This window comes from Triturus cristatus, chromosome 6 (assembly GCF_964204655.1).
Source record: "Triturus cristatus chromosome 6, aTriCri1.1, whole genome shotgun sequence".
NCBI classification, from domain to species: domain Eukaryota; kingdom Metazoa; phylum Chordata; class Amphibia; order Caudata; family Salamandridae; genus Triturus; species Triturus cristatus.
Window position 1 is genome coordinate 981,998,278 of NC_140589.1, and position 24,752 is coordinate 982,023,029.

The 24,752-nt window shown below is 44.6% G+C and overlaps 1 protein-coding gene across 6 annotated transcripts in view; it reads right to left on the reverse strand.

Moving 5' to 3' along the window:
- The window catches only part of RRBP1 (ribosome binding protein 1), a 250,849-nt gene that overhangs the window by 172,419 nt on the left and 53,678 nt on the right, over nucleotides 1-24,752 (reverse strand). For all 6 annotated transcript variants that reach the window (XM_085611756.1, XM_085611754.1, XM_085611752.1 and 3 more), the window contains exons 3-4: nucleotides 12,444-12,592; nucleotides 3,339-3,461 (exon numbers count right to left, since the gene is read on the reverse strand). In XM_085611756.1, coding sequence (XP_085467882.1) covers nucleotides 3,339-3,461; nucleotides 12,444-12,592 — 272 coding nt within the window. The remainder of the gene's footprint in view (nucleotides 1-3,338; nucleotides 3,462-12,443; nucleotides 12,593-24,752) is intronic.

The following is a 24,752-nucleotide window of genomic DNA, read 5'->3' on the forward strand; positions in this document are numbered from 1 at the left end:
ATGGTCTACCTCCTTTCTCTCAAATAGACATCTGTCTAAAGCTCAACAAAAAATTCCGAGGACTATCAGACGCCAGATGTCCTGAGACAACCCTAGCTTCATCACAGTACATCACAACCTGATGGTACATTTTCACTTCAAAATAGACCAGATGAAGTCTAATAACACATAGATAGTCCCTTCAACCACAAACAATATCCTAGGGAAATTGCATTTCTATAAAACACGACACCCTTTCCTAAATCAGAAGTGATCAGAATTGAAATCCTCAACCATTTTGCCCAGGTTTCTGCCTCGAAAGTCAAAGTACCTAAAATCCATGTCCAACATCATAGTGTAGAACAGACCTGGGATAACAATTCTTGCACTTCATGTTAGACTCACCTGTCCCTCACATAGCTAACAGGGGGTGCCCTCATAGCTAAAGCAGCAATCATTTCTTTTTTTAGAGTTTTATATAGTGCAAACTAGACCCAAAGATATTAGGTATCAGAGCACTTTACATGAGCACCAGTTGCGTTACAGAAGGACACATTCATTTTTGTTAGGCACAGGGAGATTAAGTGATTTTCCCAGAATCACAGGAGGTTGAGCGTCGTTGCCGAAACTCAATCCCGGTTCCCCAGCTTCGATGTTGACTGCTCTAATTGTAAGGCTACACCCTCTCCCCAATCACTCATTAGGCTCATCTGACAGACAACTGGTGTGAGTCACAAAGATATGGCTAAACACAGACTCCTCTCCAGTCATCCTTCTATTGGCAAGGTGCTAGAATGTTAGGTCTCTTCTCAGCGCTATTCCAATGTGGGCACAATCTTACTTGTAAGGGGCTACCATAATTCTGTGCTACCATGGCACAGAAATTGATACAATGATTATCTGTGAAGGTGCTCAATTCCAGAGATCAGCGAAATGCTTCTACACTTGTCCAATTCAAACAGTCTAATAAATTTCACACTGTGAACCCCAACTTTCTCCTTCAGCGCCATTAAAAACCAATGTGCATTCAATGACTCGTAAAACATTGGTATAAATAACATCCCTCCTCCAATATGCAAGTGGGAAAGCTTTCCCTCTTTTAAGACATCCTTCACCATCAAATCCACCATATTGCAAAGTTCAACTATGTCTAATACTTTACATTTTGCTCACCACACCGCTAAGTATTACCAAGCGCTTTACATTCCTATTACGGCAGTGCACACTAGGAAAAGCTTACATCAATAGGGATCCGATCTTATCGGAAACCATCCCAAATGAGAATATTATTTAGAAGTTTAGTGAAGAAGTAGGTTAGGTCCAATATATATGGAACCAGAAAAGGAGAGGGTGTGTTGGTCTATGCACGTGTCACTGATGTGTGAAGCTGTGCCTGGAAGAAGACAGAAGATAGAATAGGTGCACCCAATATAGCTCAAGGAGTGGCAGTTCTGTGATACATTTTCAGTACATCCACCGATTATGGTAGAAAGCTCAACTTAGATTTAATAGTTGGACTGAAATTGTGGCATGGAAGCAACAGCCCTTGACTTACATTGGTCATGTTGAAGAAAGACTCTCTCAATAGTCCACATCCAAGTATTCAACTTGCACTCAAAGACACTAACCCAAGAGCTGGATAAAGAGACCGTGAACCTCCATCAGCCGGCCAATCTCAGATTCTGATCTCAGTGCCCGGGAACGATATCATTTTGATGCCCTAGCTACTGGGGTGTAGATAATTTTTACTCTGGGTTAAAGCATTATAGTAGTTCACTGGGCACCTGGGGTTATAAAGTTCAGAAAAGCAGCAATGGTCCCTAATTCACCAAAATAGGGATATTCTTTAGAATATTTAAAGGAAGAAATAAATTAGAGAATGCGCATGCTTGAAAATGAAATATCCCTCAGTTTTGTGTAAGAAAACATGCTCGGTGCGCAAAAGGGTTATAGTGATATTAGTGTATCACACAGAGCTTAAGACATACAAACCCGATAAATTCCAGGGTACATAAAGAACAAAGCTCATGGCATTTGGACCAAAGTATATGGGCTCATCATTAGAACTCAAGATGGTAGGACCCCGAGAGTGCGTGATGGACTGTAAGATCGTCCCAGAAGGTCCACAGTGCAGCCTTATTCAATTCATGCAGGAGTATCAAGGGTTGCATGAGTAATCTGTTGAGGGATCAGAAGGGTAGTGATCTGGTCCCATTAACAGAGGGCCGGCCAGTGTGGTCCAGGGTGGGTGGTCGGCTGTGGATTCGGGCATACTATCCAGAGACAGGTCTATATAGACTAAATGTTTTAGCAGCAGCTGACAAGAACAGTCAATGCACTTCAAGCTCAGCCACGATTATTGACGAGCACTGCTAAATAATTTTCTTCATTTTCTGGGTTGAAAAAATGCATTTCCCATAGGTGCAGAGTGAAATATTTTTTTTTAAATAGGTGGATGGCATATAAGTCCCTCTTGTAAAGAAAGGACCTCGACTGGAATTCATGCGAGGGATACTTAGTTCAATTATTGATCAGCCGTGGTTGGGTCCTTGCTAACAGAAAGTACTATAACCCTACAAGAAGTTAGGGAATTTGAGAATTCATTGTTCATGTGCTGAGGAAAAGGTGGCCTACCGGAGACCTATACCCAGTAGCTTTAGGAAAAGCAGGGAAGAGTGAAAAAAAACCCAGAGGAATGATAGCGATATTAGAAAGAAAACGCATACTATTAATCAGATTTATGAAATGCTGTAACCCAACCACGGAAGCTGGAATTTCAAACACCATTGGTTTGTAAAAAGAGTTAGCAATTAGCTCACACATCATGCAACACTCGACTCACCAGCTCGACATGTAGTGGAATTTAGGAGGGCCCTGTACTCTTGCAGGCCAGGCTAGGCCAGGCACCAACATACAGGTTTGGACTCCATCCCCCTCCATAAAGCTAAACAGCTACTCCGACTAACGGAGGAGAAAGTCGAACTAACTGAGGGTGACATTCAAGGTGTTGCAGAAGTCTCAACATAAAAATATTATTGTGTGAGTTGCAGTTCGGGGTTGATTGCGATAAGTGTCTTTTAAAAGGTAAATAAAGCACGCGCTTTCAGTTTTGCTGATCTGACTATGGAAATAAAATGATTAATTAAATCATCTAGCGATTACAGTTGAAAAAAACAGGATCCCGGACCCTTGGGGTTGAATTAAAGAACATTACATTAGAGCCGATGATGCGCTTTTCGCCGTCAGAAAAACAAGCAAATCACACACGACAGATGTTACTATAGATACATGCGAATAATTGAGCCAGCCAGGGGATTCAATTAGGATTACAAGAGCTTAGGTGAATAAAACTGCACTACCTTACTAAATTCTCGGAGTTTATTTTTGGCAGCCGCGGTGTCCTCTTGCTCTGCAGACAGAAGCTTCTCCTTCTCCTCCAACTGGCGCTTCAGGGTTGCAACTAGGTCACCTTTTTGTGTAGCCTGTGTATATAAGAGCACCATTATCAGGAACAAGAAACTGACACATTTTAAATGTACGTGTACGTAACGTAATACAAGTAACACAACGTGAGAGCACTGTGAAATATTCACAAATGCAACTGAGATTCTCTCACAATCCAGGTCGGGTTTTTCTACAGCAATGAAGCTAGGTTTAGGCTACAAATTCCCACTGTTTCGCCAAACACTGGCAGCATGCATATTTTGATCTTTCTGAGAAGAAGGGAAAAGTTCACTGCTACCCTACCGGAAGTGACTTGTTTATAGCAGTAAGCAAGACCCACTGCAAGGAAAACATTATTAAAACTACTCGGGGTACAGGAGGCTAAAGGTCAGTGCATAGTTGTAGTGGGAAAAAACGGCCCCAAAAACGTCGATTGCTAGGATTATGGGAAATAAAAAAAATCCCAAAAAATCAAGGCTGTCTACTTTTAATTCCTCCTCTTTCTTTTCTAAACTTGCTGTCTGACTTTTGCATCCCCACTTCCTTTCTTTTTAACTGTTTACCTTCTTTCTGTCTCTCCTTCCTTTGCTCTTTTATGAATGGGTCAAAGTCTCATGATAAATAAGGCTCAGTCCCCAGCAATGAGTGCCAGTACACACCACCTGCAAGCACTGGCACAAATTAAGCAGGTCAGGGAAACGAGGACACAGCCCATGTACTCCAGCCATTCCCTAACAAAATGGGCATAAACATCTTTGACTGGCAGAACCAGGGCACTCCCAAATGGATTTCTAAACTTGCTCATGGGACTCAATCAGTTTTGTTGTTTACATAACTGGCCTTCGCCTACTCTTCGAGGATTGGTAAAGCATAGCGAAAGCCATTATGTACTCCAACATGGGCTACAAGCACTCTTAGTGCAGTGGTACTGAAAATAAACACCCTCAGCACAATTAGATGCAGCACAATACAACTGTAAGATCAAGTGTAGGATTACAGCTTTTGCAGCAGTACTCCAAATATGGGTGCTTGAGCGCACACACACGCTCACGTACACATCCGTACTCAATGACATGCATGCAATTAAACATATTATTTCTATTGTTATGTAGTGCATTCGGGCATCTTTATAGCACTTCAGTCTATGCTGAAGTGCATTTTCCAAGGGGTATCTCACTACACCATGTTTATGTTTAGGGGATTTATAGAGTGCATAGCTGCCCAAGGGCTTCCCAGCACTGAGAGTCAAATATGATACAGAAACTAGAGGGGGGTTTAGTGGTACTGATGGAAAAGCCAGGTTTTAATATTTTTTCGTAAAACTGATTCTGTTTCCAGGAATCTAAATTCACGTGGAAGAGAATTCCACAGCGTGGGTGACAGATGTGCAAAGGATCTACCCCCCCCATCTTGCTCCCTTGGTTCTGATAGTTTTTAATAATCGTTCAGAGCAAGATCCGAGGATTCTGTTGAGGACAAAGGTTCACCAAGTCCTATTTTTCTGGGGTTCTTGTTGTGTATGGCTTTGTATGTCAGACAAAGTGCCTTGATTTTGACTCTAGCCTCGATCGGGGGCCAGTATAGAGCTTTTCTATGCTTCTCAACTGGTTCCGGTATTGGGACCTTACGCAGCAGTCTTACTGCAGCATCCTGGACAACCTGAAGTTTTTTGATGACATACTTTGGTGCCCCCAGATAAAGGGAGTTTCCATAGTCTAGACGTGATGCAACCAGGGCATGAATAACTGTCTTTCTTAGCGGCAAGGGAATACAATCCAGGATTTTAAGGAGCATTCTGAGTAACCCAAAACAAGTGCCTGCAAGTTTCTTAGCTTCGGTATCCATTGTTAATTTCCAGTCGAGCCAAAAGCCAAGATTTCTGATTGTCGTGTTCGGGACTGGTGGACTACCTAGACAGTAAGGCCAGCTGATCAGAGGCATAGGAATTGCATTGTTTCCGAGGATCCAACAGCTCCGTTTTGTCCCCGTTCAGCTTCAGACAGCCGCTGGTCATCCATTCCACAACTCTTTCCAGGCAAGGTGCTAAAAGATCTGATTTGCTATTGGTTCTGTGGTGGTCAAAAGAGACCACCAGCTGTGTGTCATCTACATATGATATCATAGAGATACCAAATTCCTGGACTATATGTGCCTGGGGTCCCAGGTAGATGTTAAACAATGTGGGGCTAAGCAAGGACCCCTGTGGCACCCCACAAGTCAATGGCATGATATTAGAGAAAAAGTTAGCTTCCATGAATTGAAAAGTTCTGCCCTTCAAAAAAGATGAAAGCCACGCCAAGGCTTAGTCTTGGATACCGATAGCCTGCAATCTATTTTGTAGAATAGAATGGTCCACGGTGTCAAATGCTGCGCTAAGGTCAAGAAGTAGTATAGCGGCTGAACTGCCTTGGTCCAGGGTAATGTTTAATTCTTCTGACTCTGCTAAGAGTGCTGATTCGTGCTGCATTGTGCACGAAAGCCCATCTGCGTGGGATGAAGGTGTTGGTTAGTTTCCAGAAACTCTGTTAGCGCTCCATATATATGTTTCTCCATTAATTTATCAATTACTGGTAAAAGTGATATAGGGCGATAGTTCCCTAGATGAGCAGGGTCTAAATTGTATTTTTTTTAATAATGGTCTAATTATTGCATGTTTCCAGACTTTTGGAACTTCGCCTTCCTCTAATGAGAGATTCATAATTTCGAATAATGCAGGACCTCAATGACCTTGCAAAGAACATGGGGTGGAGTAGGATCTAATGGTGAGCCTGATTTGACCTTAGCCATCAAAGATCTCACATCATTTATGTTAGTGAGTGGATAGCGAGGGAGGACAGGCATGGAAGAGAACCACACACAATCTCCTTCCTGGCTTGGGGTTGTCTCACTCCCAATCTGAAAGGAGCTATAGATATCCATGACTTTAAGGAAGTAAGTGGCTAGATAATTACATCTTTCCGCCGTAACCTGATGGATGTGGTTGTCCCGAATTAGGGAGGTTAGGGATTTGACCACTTTAAACAGTTCCTTAGATGAGTTCTGTGCCTGCCTAATCTTTTGCTCAAAAAGTTTTGCTTGAGCATCTTTAATATTATTATGGTAAAGTCTGATGGCTGCCTTATACCTAACTTTAAGTAGAGTATCATAGTTCTTCCTCCATTCCCTTTCAAATTTTTTTCAATTTTTCCTTAGGGATGCTAGTAATGTGCTAAACCATAGTGCCTTTTTAGGCACGGTTTTTGGGTTAGGTGTCGTTTTAGGGGCCATTTTATCCACTGATTGTGTAATCCAGCTTTCCCAGCTGGAATACGCTTCAACCTTTCCCTGTATCTTGGGAGCCCAGTTTCTCATGAGGTATTGTATTTCTTGCGATTCTAAGCAGGAAGTGTTCCGTCTCAAGTGTGAGTAGGGGGCGTAATCTGACAGCAATGCGGTAGGCGGTGAAGCTGCGGTGCTCCCGGCTGAGCTCCGCTATCCGGAATCATCCTGGGCACTGCCTGATAATCTCACCCCCAAACCATAAGAGCAGTGTGGCCAGTTCTACCCCCTAACCCGCCAGCCACAGAATTCGGACACCCTGACTACTGCAGTGCCACAAGGCGATTCCCTGCGGCGAATCATGAAGCTGCTGCACAAGATGGTGGCGTAGTGGAGGCCTCAACACTACTCAATTGCTAGCGGCTGGGCCTGGGTGCCCCCAATTCAACCAACGAGGACCAGAGAGGCAAGGCGGCAGTGGAACCCCACTGCCCCCAGGGGGAGTGACTGCTCCTGCTGGAACATATTTGGGGGGCAGTGACGCAGCACTGCGAAGGCCTAGGGGCCCACCTTGACTGGGCGGAGAAGAAACCAGCTGCCAGATTCCTATGGCAGCACTGCTCCGCAAGCCAAATAAGTGTGGCTGCCCCTGGTGATTATTCTTCCAGTCGGCGCCCCTTTAAGACCACTGGGAATCACTGCAGGCATGGAGTGTGCCATATCGACAGTTAGCACTTGTTTCCCCTGGGTGCGACAGCGCGCAGTAGGCCATGTGGCAGGAGCGGAGTGGGCGCCATCACTGCTGTGGGCAGCCTGCAGCTACAACAGTCAGACGGCAGCCAGTAGCAAATCTACTGCGAGATCCACTCAGCAGAGCCCGGAGAAGCAAAGCAGCTTCAGAACCCCCGAGGTAACACAGTGATTGCGCCCGGTGGGATGGTTCCGGGGTGTAGCGACACGGCATTGTGGAGGCCAGAGGGCACACCCTAATTAAATAGAGCAGAGCCACAACACTCACTTGGGGCAGCTGCGGTACTCTTGCGACAGCGCTGCACCGTCAGCCAAGTAAGGACCCCAAATACGTAGCTACCTTTTTAGCCGGCACTCCCCTTTTAGGAAACAGTGAATCGCTGAGGACACTGAGCGGACTGTAGCGGCATATCTGACCTTGTGTTCAGCTTGATGCCCAATCGTGCTGGGAGCTGCGCAGCAGGAGCAGAAAGGGTGGAAACACTGTAGCGAGGTGGCCAGTGCTCTTTACAACCAATCTCTTAAGTGCTCCGACAGTGATGTCCCCAGCATAACGAGCCGAGACACGTGGAGAGGCTCGCTGCTAACCCGTCTACCTCCCGTTCTCCTTGTGCTGTAATGGCGGTTTGAAGGTGGGCAGAGTACTGAGCCCAGATATGGGACAATTGTAAGCCGTGCCACTGCTGGGAATACCTGTGCACCTAATAATTGGTGACTCTACGTGCAACTGAGTAAATCCCTACCTCCTGGCAGGTCCACTGCCTGGGGCTGGGGTGTACAGGGGCCACTCTGAGCATAGAGATTGTTTGGTCTTCAGTGCATGAGTCTGCTGCAGTCCTGAGCACAAATCTGTGACCAAGTGAGAGGGAACCCAAAAACTGCTGGTGCTGCCCCCACTAGAGGATACCCTGACCAGAGATCCCGCAAGCACGGCAGTGGGAAAGGAGAGCACTGGCACACTGTCCCAGATTGATTTCAGAAAAACGTATAGGTGTATCTGCCCCCCTAGGCACCATTGCTGAGCTGGAAGGGGCAAGAGGTCTCCTCCTGTGCTAACTATTGGCTCAGGCCCCGTGGCTAAAACGATATCCCTCACTGCCTGGGGCACTGGGCATTCTGGTGCTCTGGTAATAGGGCGGGGAGACTGCCAGGGTCCCACGCCTCCAGAGTGAGCACATGGCAGCGCATCACCACCAGCATCAACGCTGGAAATACCTAAAGGGCATTGGATTCTGACCTTACACTGCACCGGAGGGACCACATCATAATGGGCAAGTACTCCAAGAAAAATGACCCGTGATTTTTCTCAGCTCCAGGAACCTTACTCTGCCACCTCCGAAACCATTGCCATAACAGACAATAACAGACACTCACAGGATGGCCACAGTGGAGTGACTCTGCACACTATATTACAAACAATAGTTGCGTCACGAGAAGTCCTCAAACTCAAAATTGACACCATGGTAACTGACCTGGGGCTGCTGAGGAACAACCATAGGAGGTTGGCAGAATGGGTCACCACGGTTGAGCATACACTAGATGATATTAATCCTGAGGTCACCACCATAAGAGAACAAATGTCGACCATGGAACGCAGAGTGAGGACTTCCGCATCATTGGTCTACCTGAGCGCATTGAAGGATCGAGTGCCGATATGACTAGCTTCTTGGAGTCATGGCTTCTTGCCGAGTTAGCTTTACCCCACCCCCGCCAACCCCACCCGAGGGTCTCTCCCCATTTTACACACTCAAGCGTGCCCGCCATGTGCACTCCCACCCTCCACAACATAGAACAGGCCCCAGACCGGTTGTGGCTAAAGCACTGCACTTCAAAGATCAGCATCATTTCTTGACCCAAGCCCAACTCAAAGGGGACATAATTGTTGACAGCCGGAAAGTGACGATTTTCCCTGATTTCACCAGAGAAGTGCCATAGCAGCGGGCATCTTTCACGGAGTCCAAGAAATGCCTCATAACATCAGGAGTTACATATGCGATGCGATTTCCTTCCAGACTCCGGTAACATATGAAAGTCCTTCCCACTTCTTCAGCTCACCACCCCAAGTGTGGGACTGGATTGACCAATTGCCCCAGCAGGACACAGGCTCCACCAAGGGTGATAAACGGAGCACCCGAAAACCCCCAAGGAAGAGGGTAAAAACTGCCACTGCTGCAGTCCCGTCCTATTCCCAGGCCCAACAGGAACGCCAAAGAGCGGTGAAGTTGGTGACAGCCATGAGCAGGGCAGGCTCGGGTCCTTCCTCAGTGCTGACCGTGAAGGATGACTAGGAGGACTCAGACTCGGATTGTGTCTCACTTTCTTCCTTTAACACTGACAACTCGCTCACAGGTTACGCCTGGAAGAAGCAGATGAACCGATCTTGCGCCATCAGTTTGGATGAGATGTGTCAACTCCATAATGGAGGTCCTACTGTCTGAGGGAGTAGTGTAACCTGCATTATTGAACCCTGATAGAGGGGGTGAGATTAACCTGATGTGAAACTTCTTGTCATCCATATGGTGGGAAGCGAAGCAGAGAGGAGACGGTTTGACTGTACCCCAACCTACTTTAGGTTGTGCATATGGGAAATGCACGATTGTTGATTGATAGTTGGCTAGTTTGAATGGGGGTGAACTCACTTCTAGTCATGGAGTTGGAATATTGTCCTGGAGTTGGAATAATATTGTTGTTTGGCTTATGGGGAATATGTGTTATACCGCCCCGGCATCCATAGTAGAGCCCCCTGCGCAGTGGTTCATAGCCACGGACCGTTGGGTGGACCACTACCCAATGGGGATAATCCAGACAGGTTACCTCCCCTCAATATTATGGCAACTCCCCCACCATACACTTTCATTAGTGGGAATGTCAGGGGACAGAACCGTATGGCAAAGAGATACAAAGTTCATCCATACTGGAAAAAGGCAGGGGGCCTACATTGTCCTTTTATAAGACACTCACCTCACAGATCCAGAGAAGGATGTACTTCATAGGAAATGGAGGGGGCAACTCTGCATTCTCCAGAGGGGTCCTAACTCTGGATCCATCTGGAGTCCCATTTATAAAAACGGGCGAACAAGTAGATCCTAATGGGAGATATGTCCTGGTGACAGGTAAGCTTGCGGGTTGAGACCTGACCATTGTTGGCCTTTATGCACCTAATACAACTGGTTCAAATCGGCAGGGACTACAGTAGCGTGATTGACCACAATCTCGATCAATCTCATCCGCCCTTGGGTGACTACCTGTTGGTGCGACTAGCACATACGTTCCAGAGCTGGCAGCAGAAGTGGGCAGGGGCAGCTGGTATTTAAAGGCGGTTGGGGGGGGGCGGGTCGTGGGAGCAGAGGAGGGAATGATTTTTTTTTTTTTTTAAAAGACTTACCTGTCTGACGCTGCCACCCACCGTCGCCGCCTCCTCCTCCTCCTCCTCCTCCTCCTCCTCCTCTGGGTCTTCTTCCCCGCTTCCAGGGCAGGAAGCAGGATGGACCCGGCTCCCAGCCTCCCGATCACCAAACACAACGCTGCAATGCAGCGTTGCGATTGGTCTGAGCGCCATGGTCTGAGCGCTCTGGGCAAAGTACCCGGGACCGATGGCCTTCCTGTTGAGTTTTATGCTGCATATTTGGAGGTATTGGCACCCAAACTGGTTGCACTATAGGATGCTGCTCGGGAGACTGGTGGACTTCTGACCACTACCAGTGAGACCCTAGTGATTCCTTAACGGAAACCAGGCCGGCCTTCTCATGATATGTGGGCATATTGCCCACTATCAATGTTGAGTAAGATCTTAACTCGCATATTGGACACCTAGCTCCTCCTGCATATGTCTACACTCATCCACACTGCCCAAAATGGCTTTATCCCAGGGTGAAACGTAGCTCTGAAAATTCGCCGGCTCCTCTCTATTATGGAGACTACCTACCCTGAAGAGGATAGAGCAGTGATAGTCTCTATCGATATTGAAAATGCATTTGATAGCCTACGATGGAACTACCTGTACCAGGTAATAAGACAAACTGCGGCTGGGTATGGGTTTCATTCAGTGGACTAGACTAATCTACAAGGGACCCACCGTGCCCCTTGAGTGATATCTCTCTTCCACGTAGTAGGGAGAGGAGCCAGACAAGGATGCTCCCTGCTACTCTTTGCGACTGCTGTCGCGCCACGCCCTTGTATAAATGGACATTCTACTGGGGTTGAGATGCCGAGAGATCCCTCGTAAATTGCACTTTATGCAGACTATATGCTCCTCTTTCTCCACAACATAGAGGATGACCGACCGGGAGCAATCTCACTGTTACAGCAATTTGGCAATAAATCAGGCCTCTGCATCAATTGGCAAAAATCTCTAGCATTCCCCTTAATGGAGACACAGTTGTCTATTGTCCAAGGTTGTCCTTATAATCACAACCCTAATACAGAGCACTTAAGATGCACTTCAAACCCCTACTAACATCGTTCTGTCATCAGTCATTTCTCAGTGTACATCTCAAGGCCTGCTCCATAGTCGTTCCCTGCTCACACAAATAAATGTGCCAGCTCAATACCCACTTGTCCCATAAGCATGCTTTGGACATTTAAGATTTACAGTTTGGTCACATAGTGTAATTAATAAAATTATGTTTTAGTGATAAAGAAATCTCAATCATTGATTACCTTGGTACTGAAAAATGAAAAAAACAACAAATAGGAAAAAGATGATGAGGTACACCTCAAAGGAACCAGCCTTGTACACTTGTAAATATTGCATGATGGTCCAGGATGAGATTTATAACTTAGCAGGTTGCAAAAGCGCTACACAACTCTCTAGTGAGCCTGTATTCATAAAATCCAAAAGGTTCTGATGCTGTGCCAATGAGTTCTAAAGAGTCAGTTATCTGAAGGATGTAACGGATAGAAGAATGTTTACTACAAATCTGATTTTGGCAAAATCAATGATCAATCCTCTCAAGGATAGTTAACGAACCAACACAGTGTGATGGGAAAAAAAGAAAAGAAATGTTCTTTACCGTGTGCCAGGTATCTTGTACTATGCCTGCTTTTTCAGTCAAAATTTCAATGAGTCTTTGAGCTTCTCCTTCGCTGAATGCCATGCTTTTGACGGAGGAAAGCAGCGTGTTGTAAGGTAGGTAAATTGGTCCATCTGAGTCTGAATGAGCTGCCAATGTCAAAATGAAAAACAACAAAAAAATGACTCCCACTATTAAAAGACCCCTCGATGGTGAGAATTCGCTTTACCAACAGATGTTACGAGAGACAAGACTGCGGTTTCAGCTTTACTCAATACTTTAAGTCATTATGTTCAGGTACATTTTGCTAAATCTTATTTTTAACGAGTTTAAAAAACAGCAAACATTTTGGTGAAAAGGACAGACAGAAATGCCAAAGACTATCTGATTCACGATACTCTCTGCCAATGCAAGGTTTTCAAATCCTTTTGGTCAAATGTTGTGAAAATGAAGAGTTCTCTGCATATAAAATATAATCCCTCTATAAAAATCTTGGTTAAATTGAATGAGATGGAAAAAAAAATGTTTCACCCTTTCTCTTCTTTATTTTGAAGGTGTTAAACTTGTTCTTTGACGTCGTTTCTTTTATTTACAGTGTATGCCATTAGCACAGCATGAGTATCTGTGAAGGCGTTGCAACTCTTTGAAAGCTGCCAATTCTGGTAATACCACAAGTAACACTTTAAATTAGCACATAATAAATAAAAACACATACATAATGGAGTGGAAAAACACGTAGCGGTTTGGGAACCCGGTATGACGCCTATCAATCCCGCCTGTTCACATTTGAGAATTACAACTTTCCAGAGTTCAGAAATTATCATGCACGCTACCTGCCGATGTCTTGCTAAACAATGGGGGTTTAAGGGGGGTGGTCAGTATTTGCTGCCAACCCCCGCCCCACCCCACGGGAAACTTTGGCGAGTGAAAGGGTCTGGGAGCAAGAGGCGTCAGGATTGGTCTGGAGGTGGGGTTGCGTGAGCTCTTGGGGACATGACATCTAGGTTTGGGTGCCATTTTAGATCTGGAGATACCCCCACTGAAAGAGACAATTCTTATATTTTCCCCTCTCGATAGCCCTCATGTTTTTTTGATGAGGCAGGTTTTTAGTATTGGTTTATTGTGATGATGTTGCTTATGATGGGCAGGTCGTTTGGCGGTTTAGTAGACAACTTTAAAAGTTATTCAAGAAAAACATTGGTCATGTTCAGGCTAAGTCCAAGTTTAGGGCGGCGGGGGTTTATGAATGGAATGAGATGGCAACAGTGCTGTATGAACATGGTTTGGATGTGAGGAGTTTGGAGTAAGGAGAGTTGCGATTGGATTTTGGTTGGGAAGGGTTGCTTTAGTGGGGAGGGGAATTGGATAGTTATTATGATGTATAGTGATGCCAGATTATTTTTAGAATGTAAGGCATAGAGTCAAGGTTTGGGTATTAAGGTTGTGCACCAGTTTCATTAAAGCGTCCTTTTCCATACTATTACATAGTCCGTCATTCTTGGATACGCCATCCCGCTCGATACTAAAATGTGATGGGAATGCTCAGGCCAGTGCTTTCAGATTATAGTACTACGCAAACAAATGATGCACGGAATGCAGAATAAATCGTACATTCACCCCCAGTCAAGAGATCTTGGTTAAATCCATTGTTCTTTTGCTCACCATGCCACCCCAGTTTAGACCCAGCCATATGCAAATCAGGATTGACCCTGTGCCACATGGGAACTGTCCAGACCGAACTGCCAAGCCCGGTCCTCCCTGGACCGGAAACAAGCATCCTGGGACCGGTTTCTGGGTATTACCCTTCATCAGCCAGGATAGCTTGAATCCAGTGGCACAGTGAGCAAGGGACCCACGTCTGGGCATACCCATCCCACTTAGGGTGAAAAGTGCTATGCAAACAAATGATGGACGGAATGCAGAATAAATCGTACATTCACCCCCAGTCAAGAGATCTGGTTGAATCCATTGTTCTTTTGATCGCCCTGCCACCCCAGTTTAGACCCAGCCATATGCAAATCAGGCTTGACCCTGTGCCTCATGGGAACAGTCCAGACCAAACTGCTAGGCCAGGTCCTCCCTGGACCGGAAACAAGCATCCTGGGACCGGTTTCTGGGTATTACCCTTCATCAGCCAGGCTAGCTTGAATCCAGTGGCACAGTGAGCTTATAGTAGCCATTTCTTATGTACCTTGCAAGCAGCATTCCATATTTTTTTTAAAAAGTCTAATCTATTACCAAAGATGTCCAACCTTAATCTGACACTATTGTCTCTGATACCCCCCTCCTTACCCCCACAGAGTGTCACCATGAGCCTTTCTCAGCTCCTTTGATTACTTTCCCTCAGAGGCCTTCGCCACAGACAAATGCCCATTTAGTAGACTATTTCACCTACCGGATAGACGACAGCTTCAGGCCAGTTTCAGAAACTCACATCTGAGAGCAAGGTACAATCAGACACTCGAAATGTTTCCCTCATAAAATTTTCACATACATAAGGCAAAGTTCCATTTGGTGCATGAAATATTCTTAGCGATAAATTGCGAGAAAATTGAACACAAGTGTATACGTCATGTACATAAGCTGTAGGTCACATAAAATACCAGTGGGATCCTCATTCAAGGAAAAAATGCCTTTGCAACTAAGTAACAGATGAGTTTCAGATCTCCAACGTGCAGTTTTCTACCACAAATAACTATGCAAATTTGTGAAACCCTGTAATAATGAATTATTCAAGATTACGCTTGCATGTACAAAGTTTCGTCTAGGCCCACTCGCCACCGTCTAAAAGCATCACTGCCTGGTCCCATCACAATTAAAGGACACCCCTACACCAACACTCGCACATGCTACTGTATGTATATCATGAAGCACACATGCACTGCTGGTCTGAGCAGGGCTTCTCGCTCTGTGGCTTTCATGAAGCATGAGATGTTCTTTGCGTGGCCGTCACAAGTTAAAAAATACATAGAATTGTCACTAACATACTTCAAATCAGAATGCCCCTTCATAAATGACAATTTAAACCAAACTGACCCCATATGCAAAACACCAGCCAACCTCAGAGTGGTTTCTGCCATTTCTGTCTTCAAAGGAGTCTATGGGTCTTAACAAACCTGACAAATAAGATTCAAAAGACATAATTAGATGTAGCCAGCCCTACGCCTACCTCTAAAATGTGGACTTCCTGCATACACCTTAAAATTATCTAAATTTCTGTTATTTTGGACTTGTAATTTAGTGATGAGTGGAATCTAGACAAGACAGACTACAGCAGTTGTGACAGAGGTCTGACCTCTGGAAGGTTCTAATCTAGATGCGATGGTGAGAGGCACTGGCAAATCTATAAAGGCAAGCTACGCTTACACTTAGATAAAATGCAAGGAAAAAATACAAATGCAAAACTGAACCTTTGTGTAATCGAATACAAAATGTTAATTTAGTAAAGTGCAGGTCAGGTTGTCCCAAAATGTCCTCACTCATAGTTAACGGAAATTAAAATAATGAAAAAAAAAAAATCAGCACTTTTAAAACTCCTTTATGACTAGGATGACAATTTACTTTCAGATGTGTGCGCGATAAAAAGTCTCATCTCAATACCTAGTCTCAATCCACATTGGGGAGGGGATAAACCAATAGTATTTCACACTTGGGAAACCATTACACTTGGAGAGTTCGATGCTGTGGTGAGACAAGGGGGCAGGTCACAAGCCAACTTCTTCATTAGCCACATTCTGACACTGTATACAATTTACAGTGTGCAGAAGATGCTCAAGGGGGGTCGTAACTGTATTTCACTTTGTTTTTAAAATGTGTGAAGATTAATTGACGAAGGGGTCTTCGGTGTCACCCTGGACGTACCAGCAACCATTTTATTATCTGTGCTCCGTAGACATACTCCTTTCATTCCGAGTATATTTACAGAAACTTCTCGCCCCGGCACTCAACATCAAGTTTATTTATGTAAACCCTGGGCGAGTCGATAGGATGTCCCGCACTGTTTCTAAAAGGCCTCAAAAGATGAGACAAGCAGACAGCCAAAATATGTTTCACACTGGAGAACCCGACTGCCAAGGGAAATTAGTGATTCCACAGTGACACAAGGCAGTGTAAGAAGGCGGGGGAAACAAGCAAAGGTGCTGCAGTAATTCGTGTAAAGCAAGGAATGGTTCTGTCGGGAATCAAGAAAACTGAGTTTCTCTTGTACTTAATACATTATGCAAATGTTTACATTAAACATTCAATGAGAGTAGAAAACACACACAATACATCTTGAAAATTAATCAATAAGAGGAGAAGTTCATTGAATGCAATTCTTTTTTTACTCTTTTAAATTATTCGAACCAATTATAATAGCATAAGGCTGTCCACAAAAACAGGTGCAGTGAGACAATTAGTGACGTTATTGTGTTTGCTGATAAGGTGCAATACACAAAGTAACATATATTACATATATTTACACAACAAGACTATGTACAAAAATCCAAAAGATAAATACATAGACCACAGCAGGTTATACAATTTCCTTATTGAATTTGTGGTTTTGAAAGGGCAAATTGAGCTTAGAACGTCGACGTTTCGACCCTATATTGTAGTGTAGATTCGTATGCATCTATTGCGGGTCTTCATCAGGACAGAAAAGCATCAGACAGCCTGGTAACGAGGAAGTGCAGTCATATTCCACTTATGGGGGTGTCCACTGACACCATCCATTAAATTAGAAGAACGTATTGTTCTATTGTAAGTGTTTTATTCTTTATATGTCCTACCGGTTGCTTGTAGGCAGGCCCCGCCGTAGCGATCGCCAAGAAATTGTGAGAGCAGCGGGAGACGTCCTCGTCCGTCTGGCGCTTGTAAAGTAATTTGTGTAGCTGATACAAAATGTAACGAGCATTTGCATAGCCAATAAGTCTCGCCTTTGGGACCTTATAAGTGTTTAGTTATCCAGCACAATATCCTTGGTGCAACAACATCAAGTGTTGCATGGCTAAACACTTATAAGGTCCCAATGGCGAGAACTATTGGCTATGCCAATGCTTGTTCCTCCATGTTGCCAATGTCACACAAGAGACAGTGTTTGATTACATTAAAGTTTCCTCATCTTAGCCTTATCCCCAGTCTGGCGGATTGTAACCCACAGAGTCCTCATATTATGCACACATGTTTGGCGGCTCAAATAACTGTCTGTCCTGCACTGGGATGAAGGGCTGGTAACAGTTTTAGGTTATGGTCCAGTACAGTCATGGTAGTATGAAGGTTACAAGGGTAAAGGACTGTTGACACTAGGTCCAAGACTGACGTGAAAACCTGGGCCACTGCAGTGGTGCCAGTGAATAGCGTTAAGCATTCACCCAATCTATCTACCACAGCATGCTGCCAATGATCTACTCTCCAATTATGTCAATTGGTGAGGTAAAAGTAGACGGACATGGGGGACTTTTGTACCGGTCTCCATGTCTAGGGGGGTCTCATGCCAACATATATAATCTACATCCACTTTTGCAAACACCGGGATCTGTTGTTGCCCATTAGATTAGATACACGCAACCTGAAGGAACATCAGGGCTGTATTACAGATAGTGTACAGGGGGGCACAACAGGCATGTGCACCTGCTTTTTGCACCCCTAGGGCACTATGGTATCACAGAGTGGCAGTAGACTCTTGTGCATCCCCTTCTGTAATACTGCTAGTGCTTTTGCATATGTAGTGTCAGCGCTATCATGAGTGTGTTCCCTCATTTCTATGCGGGTCTGGCCACATGCAAATGATTGAATCTCTTCGTCTCTGTGCATGTACCGCATTATAGAGACAGGCACAAACAGCACCTTAGGAGGTGCACTCACAGTGTGCCACAAAAATGTGCTACATTGTCAGTGCATCTCCTGAAGGAGGGGGAAAGGGAGCCCTTCTGGAGGGAGAAGGGGGCTCCTTGGACGTCACACTGCAGGCAGATGCAGTCACTCACTGCTACCGCCTACAGTGGATCGCTAACCCCTCTTTAAAGTGCAGATGGGTTGCTGCCTGCACAGAGAAACTCTGAGCAGGTTTGAAGCAAACTAAGGAAAAAGGCTGGCTTAAGTGCTCAAATATCATAATGTGAGTGGGGTGGTGTTAAAGACTGGGAACCATATTAGTACCTTTTTGCTTGATGTTTCACGGAAATCAATCAGGGACATTGCTGCAGTATTAAGGGATTGCACAGTAGTATTGAAGGACTTGGGTGATGTACTTGAATTTTGCTCAAAAGACAGGTAGGAATTGCAAAGGAAAAGGTTTGTTAAATCCGACGCATTAAAGCAAAAGTTGTGCATCACTTTCTAGCAGACAATTCTATTGTAAGTGCAAAACAAGTTAAGGAATTTAACAAAAAACAGTTTGTTACCATGTAAACGCAGGTGCTCTTTTTGGTAAGTCTAATTTTACCCCACTATAGAAATCTGTAATGGATACGCTTTTGGGGTCATTTGCACAAACCCATCCAAATATATACAGGCTCTAAAAATACCTATTTATGGGCTGCCACTGATCATGCTAGGCGAAACAACCATGAATAAAATAGAAACAAGCATTGGCAAAGCCAATAGGTCTTGTCTATACAAGAGCTATTGGCTTTGTCAAGATGATTTATCCATGTTGTTCACCAGCATGGCTGCTATTCAGCATGGCTAAAAGTCAGTGGCTTAAGTAGAGTAGCATGTCGTAAAGTGGTGTAGAGTTGCTTAGAATGGCGTAGAGTTGAATAGCGTGGAGTTGAGTGTCACAGAATGGGGTGCTGTGGAGGGAGTAGAGTGTTGTAAGTGGAAGAGTGTAGATTGAAGTAAAGTGTTAGAGAAGAATAGGATAGAGTGGTGTAAAGTGGCAGAGTAAAGAGGCGCAAAGAGCAGAGTGGAGTAGTACAGAAGAGTGAAATGGCAAAGAATAGTGGAGTAGTGTTATGGAGAGTCGAAGAGTGGAGAGTTGAAGAGTGGAGAGTGTGTTGGACAATAGAATGGAGTAAAATGGTATGAAGTGGCATAGAGGGAGTTACATAGAGTGTTGTAGAGTGGAGTGGCATAAAAAGGAGCAGAGTGGAGTATCATGGAATGTAGTGTCACAGAGTGGCATGTCGTAGAGTAGAGTGGCCAAGAGCGAAGTGGTGTAAATTACAGTGGTGCAGAGTAAATTGGCATAGAGTGCACTGGATTTGAGTAAAGTGTGTAGAGTGCAGTGGCATAGAGTGCATTGGTTTTGAATAAAGTGGTGTAGAGTGCATTGGCATGGAGTGCAGTGATGCAAAGTGGAGTGGCACAGTGTAGAGTGCAGTGGCATCGAATGGTGCAGGGTGGAGCAGAGTGGTGTTGCACGCAGGAGTGTAGAGTAGAATGTTTCAGAGAAGAATAGTGTAGAGTGGTGTAGAATTGAGTGGTGCAGAGTAGAGTGCAGTAGCATGAAGTGCAGTGGCATTGAGTGCAATGTTGCCAAGTAAAGTGGCTTAGAGTTCAGAGGCGGAGTGTTCAATCTTGCAGAGTAGTGTTGTATAGTGCAGTGGCGTAGAGTGGGGCAGAGTAGAGTACAGTGGGGCAGAGTAGAGTACAGTGGGGCAGAGTAGAGTACAGTGGGGCAGAGTAGAACAGAGGGTGCAGAGTACAGTGAAGTAGAGCGCAATAGAGTAGAGTAGGGTTGCGTGCAGCAGCATAGAGAAGCGGTTCCCAACTTGTGATCCACAGACCCTTAAGTGTCTGTGATACATTCCAAGGGGGTCCACAGGTCTTGAGCATCTATCGAAGCTTTCTCTCATAATTGAAGGCATTGGGATTGGCTGCTGAATGAGGAAACGCTTATGCACCCTCACATCACATCAGAGCTGTGAATGACAGTACAGGTGAGGCAGGACTCAAATTAAATCAGGTCTCTCACCATTCAGCCTTAGGTGCAAGCTGAAGGGTGATCGCCTTATTTTATTATTTGTCTCTAAGCCGCGCTCGCACGGCAGAGCTGGTGTGCTGGTGTACGCCTGTGTGGGCCCAGAGGATTTTGAATCCATGTTCCTTTTCCACATCCGACCATGTGTCACCTGCAAGGAGAAGCGCTGTGCCTCTGTTCTTTGAGGCTGAACAGCGTTCAGAAAGCTCAAGGCCTGGGCTGGCAGAAAGGCACTTCTCCAGCTGGGGCTTTTTGACAGAAACAGGAGTGTTTTTAAATGGGTTACTTAATTTGTGCAACATCACTGCAGAGTTCCTTGTATATCCAGCAGTTTTCAGGCAACAATAAAAGTGTCAAGATAACTCAGGTGATTAATGCACCTGCTGGAAAGAGATGGGGTTTTGTCTAGGGACAGTTTTGACTCATCTAAGGTAGCAGATGGTGAATAGAATGTGTACCATATGAAATAACAGTATTTTATGTGCATAGCTCAATGGGTTACTGCATTTGTCACAGAGATTTTTTGGTTACTGTGCAGTTCATAAGTTCATAAGTTTCAATCATAATCTAGCAGAGTGAGCTATGAACTGCCATCAAAGAGCTGAATGCAAAATGCATGGTACAAGTTAGAAAGCTATGTTTTTCCCCCCCGTCTTTCATTATCCTGATGCTGGCAAAAACGTTTTTTGGGGTAGAAATAAATTCCTATTAATAAAGTCCACACAAACCACTGTGTTATGTTCTAAATCCTGAGTTTGTGCTTCTCTAGACCAATCACTCTTAAAAAATGCCTACCAGTTTGGATGATGTGAATCCGACGCCTTGTAGTCCCCTTTGCCTTATGTAACATTTTCTATCCACTGGTTTACACACGTATGATTTATTGTCTCTGTATGTCATGTAAAGTGCTCCGGCACCCTACACAGGTATGAGATGAGCTATAAAACTAATTAAATACATGTGACAGAGGGGCTATGGAGGAATGGGAGACGCTGTTGAGGTTCTCCAATGATTCCCTCAGTATCACCCTCCAACAAAGATTGTACTATCCTGGTGCACAGTAAGGTCATCATTTACTACACTTTAAAAGCTAATTCAGTTGAATATATAATGACAAATGTGCTTTAGAATGCACCATTTTTTCCAAAGCTTTCTTGGGAGGGGTAGGGGGGACAAGTCCCCCTTGATAGTGGTTAGGCTCGCTCACTGCACTTGCTATGCCCCGCACGGGGGCTGGTCTGACAAAATTTGCCAGGGCAGCTTTGGGTTCCCAGTCCAGCACTGGCAGGAACCTTGTGCCGTGAAATAAAACCAAACATTGGAAAGTTAGTCACCGAGATGCAGCACCGACTATTCCATTAAAATGTTTTGATTTTTGCATATTTTTTAAATATAAAGTAATAAAATCTTTAACAATTCGGGTATTTGTTTGGTGTGCACTTGTTTGTCTACTTTTTGCGAATTACTGTTTTAATGTTTGGAATTTAAATCATCCAAATTGCTTGGGGATCCCCAGCTTCCAGTAGTGATTCAGCGGGGGTCCACAGGAGTCAAAAGGTTGGGAACCACTAACAGAGTGTTGTAGAGTATAGTGGTGTAGGGTGCAGTGGTGCAGAGTAGTTAGGGTGCAGTGGTGCAGAGTAGTTGGTGTACAGTGCAGTAGAGTAGAGAGCATTGGTTTTGAGTAAAGTTGTGTAGAGTAAGCTGACAGGGAACGCAGTGGTTCAGAGTAGATTGGGGTAGAGTGCAGTGGCATAGAGTGGCGCAAAATAGAGAAAAGAGTGGTGCAAAATAGGGGGAAAAGTGGTGCAAAATAGAGAAGAGTGGTGCAAAATAGAGAAAAGAGTGGTGCAGCATAGATTGCAGTGGCGTAGAGTAGATTGTTTCAGAGCAAATTGGAGTGGGGGTGAAGTGGTGTAGGGTAGAGTGAAGTGGCATAGATTAGTGGCGGAGAGTGCAGTGGAGTGGTACCGAGTAGAGTGTGTTGGGATAGAGGGCAGTGTTACAGAGAAGAATGGCATAGAGTGGTGTCTCGCAAGTGGAGTTGTGTAGAGTGGAGTAGCCTCAATTAGAGTGGTGTAGAGTGCATGGCGAAGAGTGCAGTGGTACAGAGTAGGGAGGCACCAAGTGCAGTGGCGCAAAGTAGAGTGGCATAAAGGGCGGTGCATAAAGTAATAGTGGTGTAGAGTAGAATAGAATAGAATAGAGTGCAGTGACTTATAGTCCAATGGTGTGGCGTAGAGGGCAGTGACGTAGAGTGGAGTAGGGGTTCAGAGTGCAATGGTGCAGAGTAGATTGGCATAGAGTGCATTGGTGTAGAGTGAACTGGTTTTGAGTAAAGTGTTGTAGAGTACATTGTCAGAGTGAAATGGCATATAGTGCAGCGATTAGAGTGAAGTGCAGTAAAGCAGAGTAGAGTGGCGCAGAGTGGCATGGTGCAGACTAGATTAGAGGGTCGTAGAGTAGGCTGCATAATGTGCACTGGTGTAGAGCACAGTGGCATAGAGTGCAGAGCAGAGTGGTGTAGAGTGGTGCAGAGTAGAGTAGAGTGGGCTATACTAGAGTGGTCCAGAGTGCAGTGGCAAAGTAGAGTGGTTCGCAGTAGAGGGAGGGGAGTAACGTAAGGTGCACTGCCACAGTGTGGAGTTGCGTTGTGTGGAGTGGTGCAGAGAGGAGTGGGGTAAAGTGGCATATGCATGGTAGCTCACTGTCATTACAGACAGCACATCTTCAATTGAAATGATCATTACATTTGCACAGACATACAGTTTTACTGATAAAAGTATACAGCGCACAAACAATGTATGGATATGTCATCACCTAGTGTAATGATTTGTTTTGATCGTATTCAAATATGTTTCCACCTCACTTTAGAATTACCAAACAATGTGCTTCATTTGTGCTTTTCTAATTCGGATATATTTTGAAATATCTGCACAGTTAATAAAGACATTAAACTTTTATTGTGCGATAGAAAAAAATAACATTGTACAGCCTTCCTCCAGCACACCCTCAGCAGTCAGCAGGATTATCACATAAATCTTCTTACTTTGAAGTTAGAGAAAGAAAAGTAAACACCAGCTCCCTCAGAAGACTGAGCCTGAAATTTGACCTCTGTATTTGAATGCTCAGCAAATGTGGCAAGATCAGAACAAGATTTAAAGGCCAGTTTACAGAAAGCATTCACACCCTGCCACCACGTCCTTTTACATTCTTTATTCAGAAGGCTAGGCTTTGTGCAACCAAAAGATGGTCCCCACTGTCCAGGAACGTAAATAACGTGCACAGAGTGTGATTGTCTACCAGGAAAACAGTCTATGCAAACTACATGGCGTTTCACATCAGCTCATGGGTTATCGACGTTGGTCCTCCCGGTCAGATTACTTCACCAGCACAAGTCTAAACAATAGTTTTAGCGTTTACTTTATCATCACCGGATATTGTACGACTTTTATATCTATTTTTTTTTTTAATTAAGCCATTGCAGCCACTGACATAAACCAATGATCAATCATGTATCGCAAATTTAGATCTCGTTGCTCATTGCTCATTTAGAACAGAAGGCCCTGTCATTATTAACGTACCAACTTCAGCACAATTCACGTTCACTACGTGCAAAGGAATAGAAGCTATGTACTTTAAGGATGTCACCTGTTAATTGAACATTAAAGGGGAGAAAATGTGTGTGCGAAATGTAGATGAAAAAGAATATATTATATATGTGTGTGTGTTTTTTTTTTTTTATGTGCCACTCATCTTGAAGAAATCTAGAGGCGTGTTTGGGTTAACCATTTTCATGCAGACCGGTGACACGATTTACAACGGCTCAAAAGATAAATTTAAATAACAGGCAGTCACATCCTCAATTAAAAAAAGATAAAGCATTTGTGGTACTTGCAGCATCGCACAACTACAGAAGAGGACTGGCTAACACAAATATGGAATATTTGGCAACAAACTTAAGCCCTGTAACGTGTCCAATAGACCATTCCCGATTGTCCCTGTTGTACTATACTTTAGGGCCGTGGAACACATTTCTTTTCAGTGAGTAATTCACTCAGTAGAGGAAAAACATGCACCGACTGACATGACTAATTGTTTTGACACAACTACAGGATCACCCACATGGTGGCGGTGGCACTTTAGAAACCGAAGCAAACTCTGGGATGCTGAGCTATGCCTCAACTCCAATATAATATAGGAACAGTGTTCAAGTCCTCATTCCACCAACTAAAATACCCCCCCCCCCCCCCCCCATAAGAAAAAAAACAACACTTTCCTATTTATACCCAAAGACCGCCACCCCTGGCAGTCGGAGCCCTAGCGAACTCCTGGAACTCCCTCCTTATTGGAATGCTTGCATACGTCACTAACAGACGTCAAGAGGCCCAGTAGACTGCTGCAGG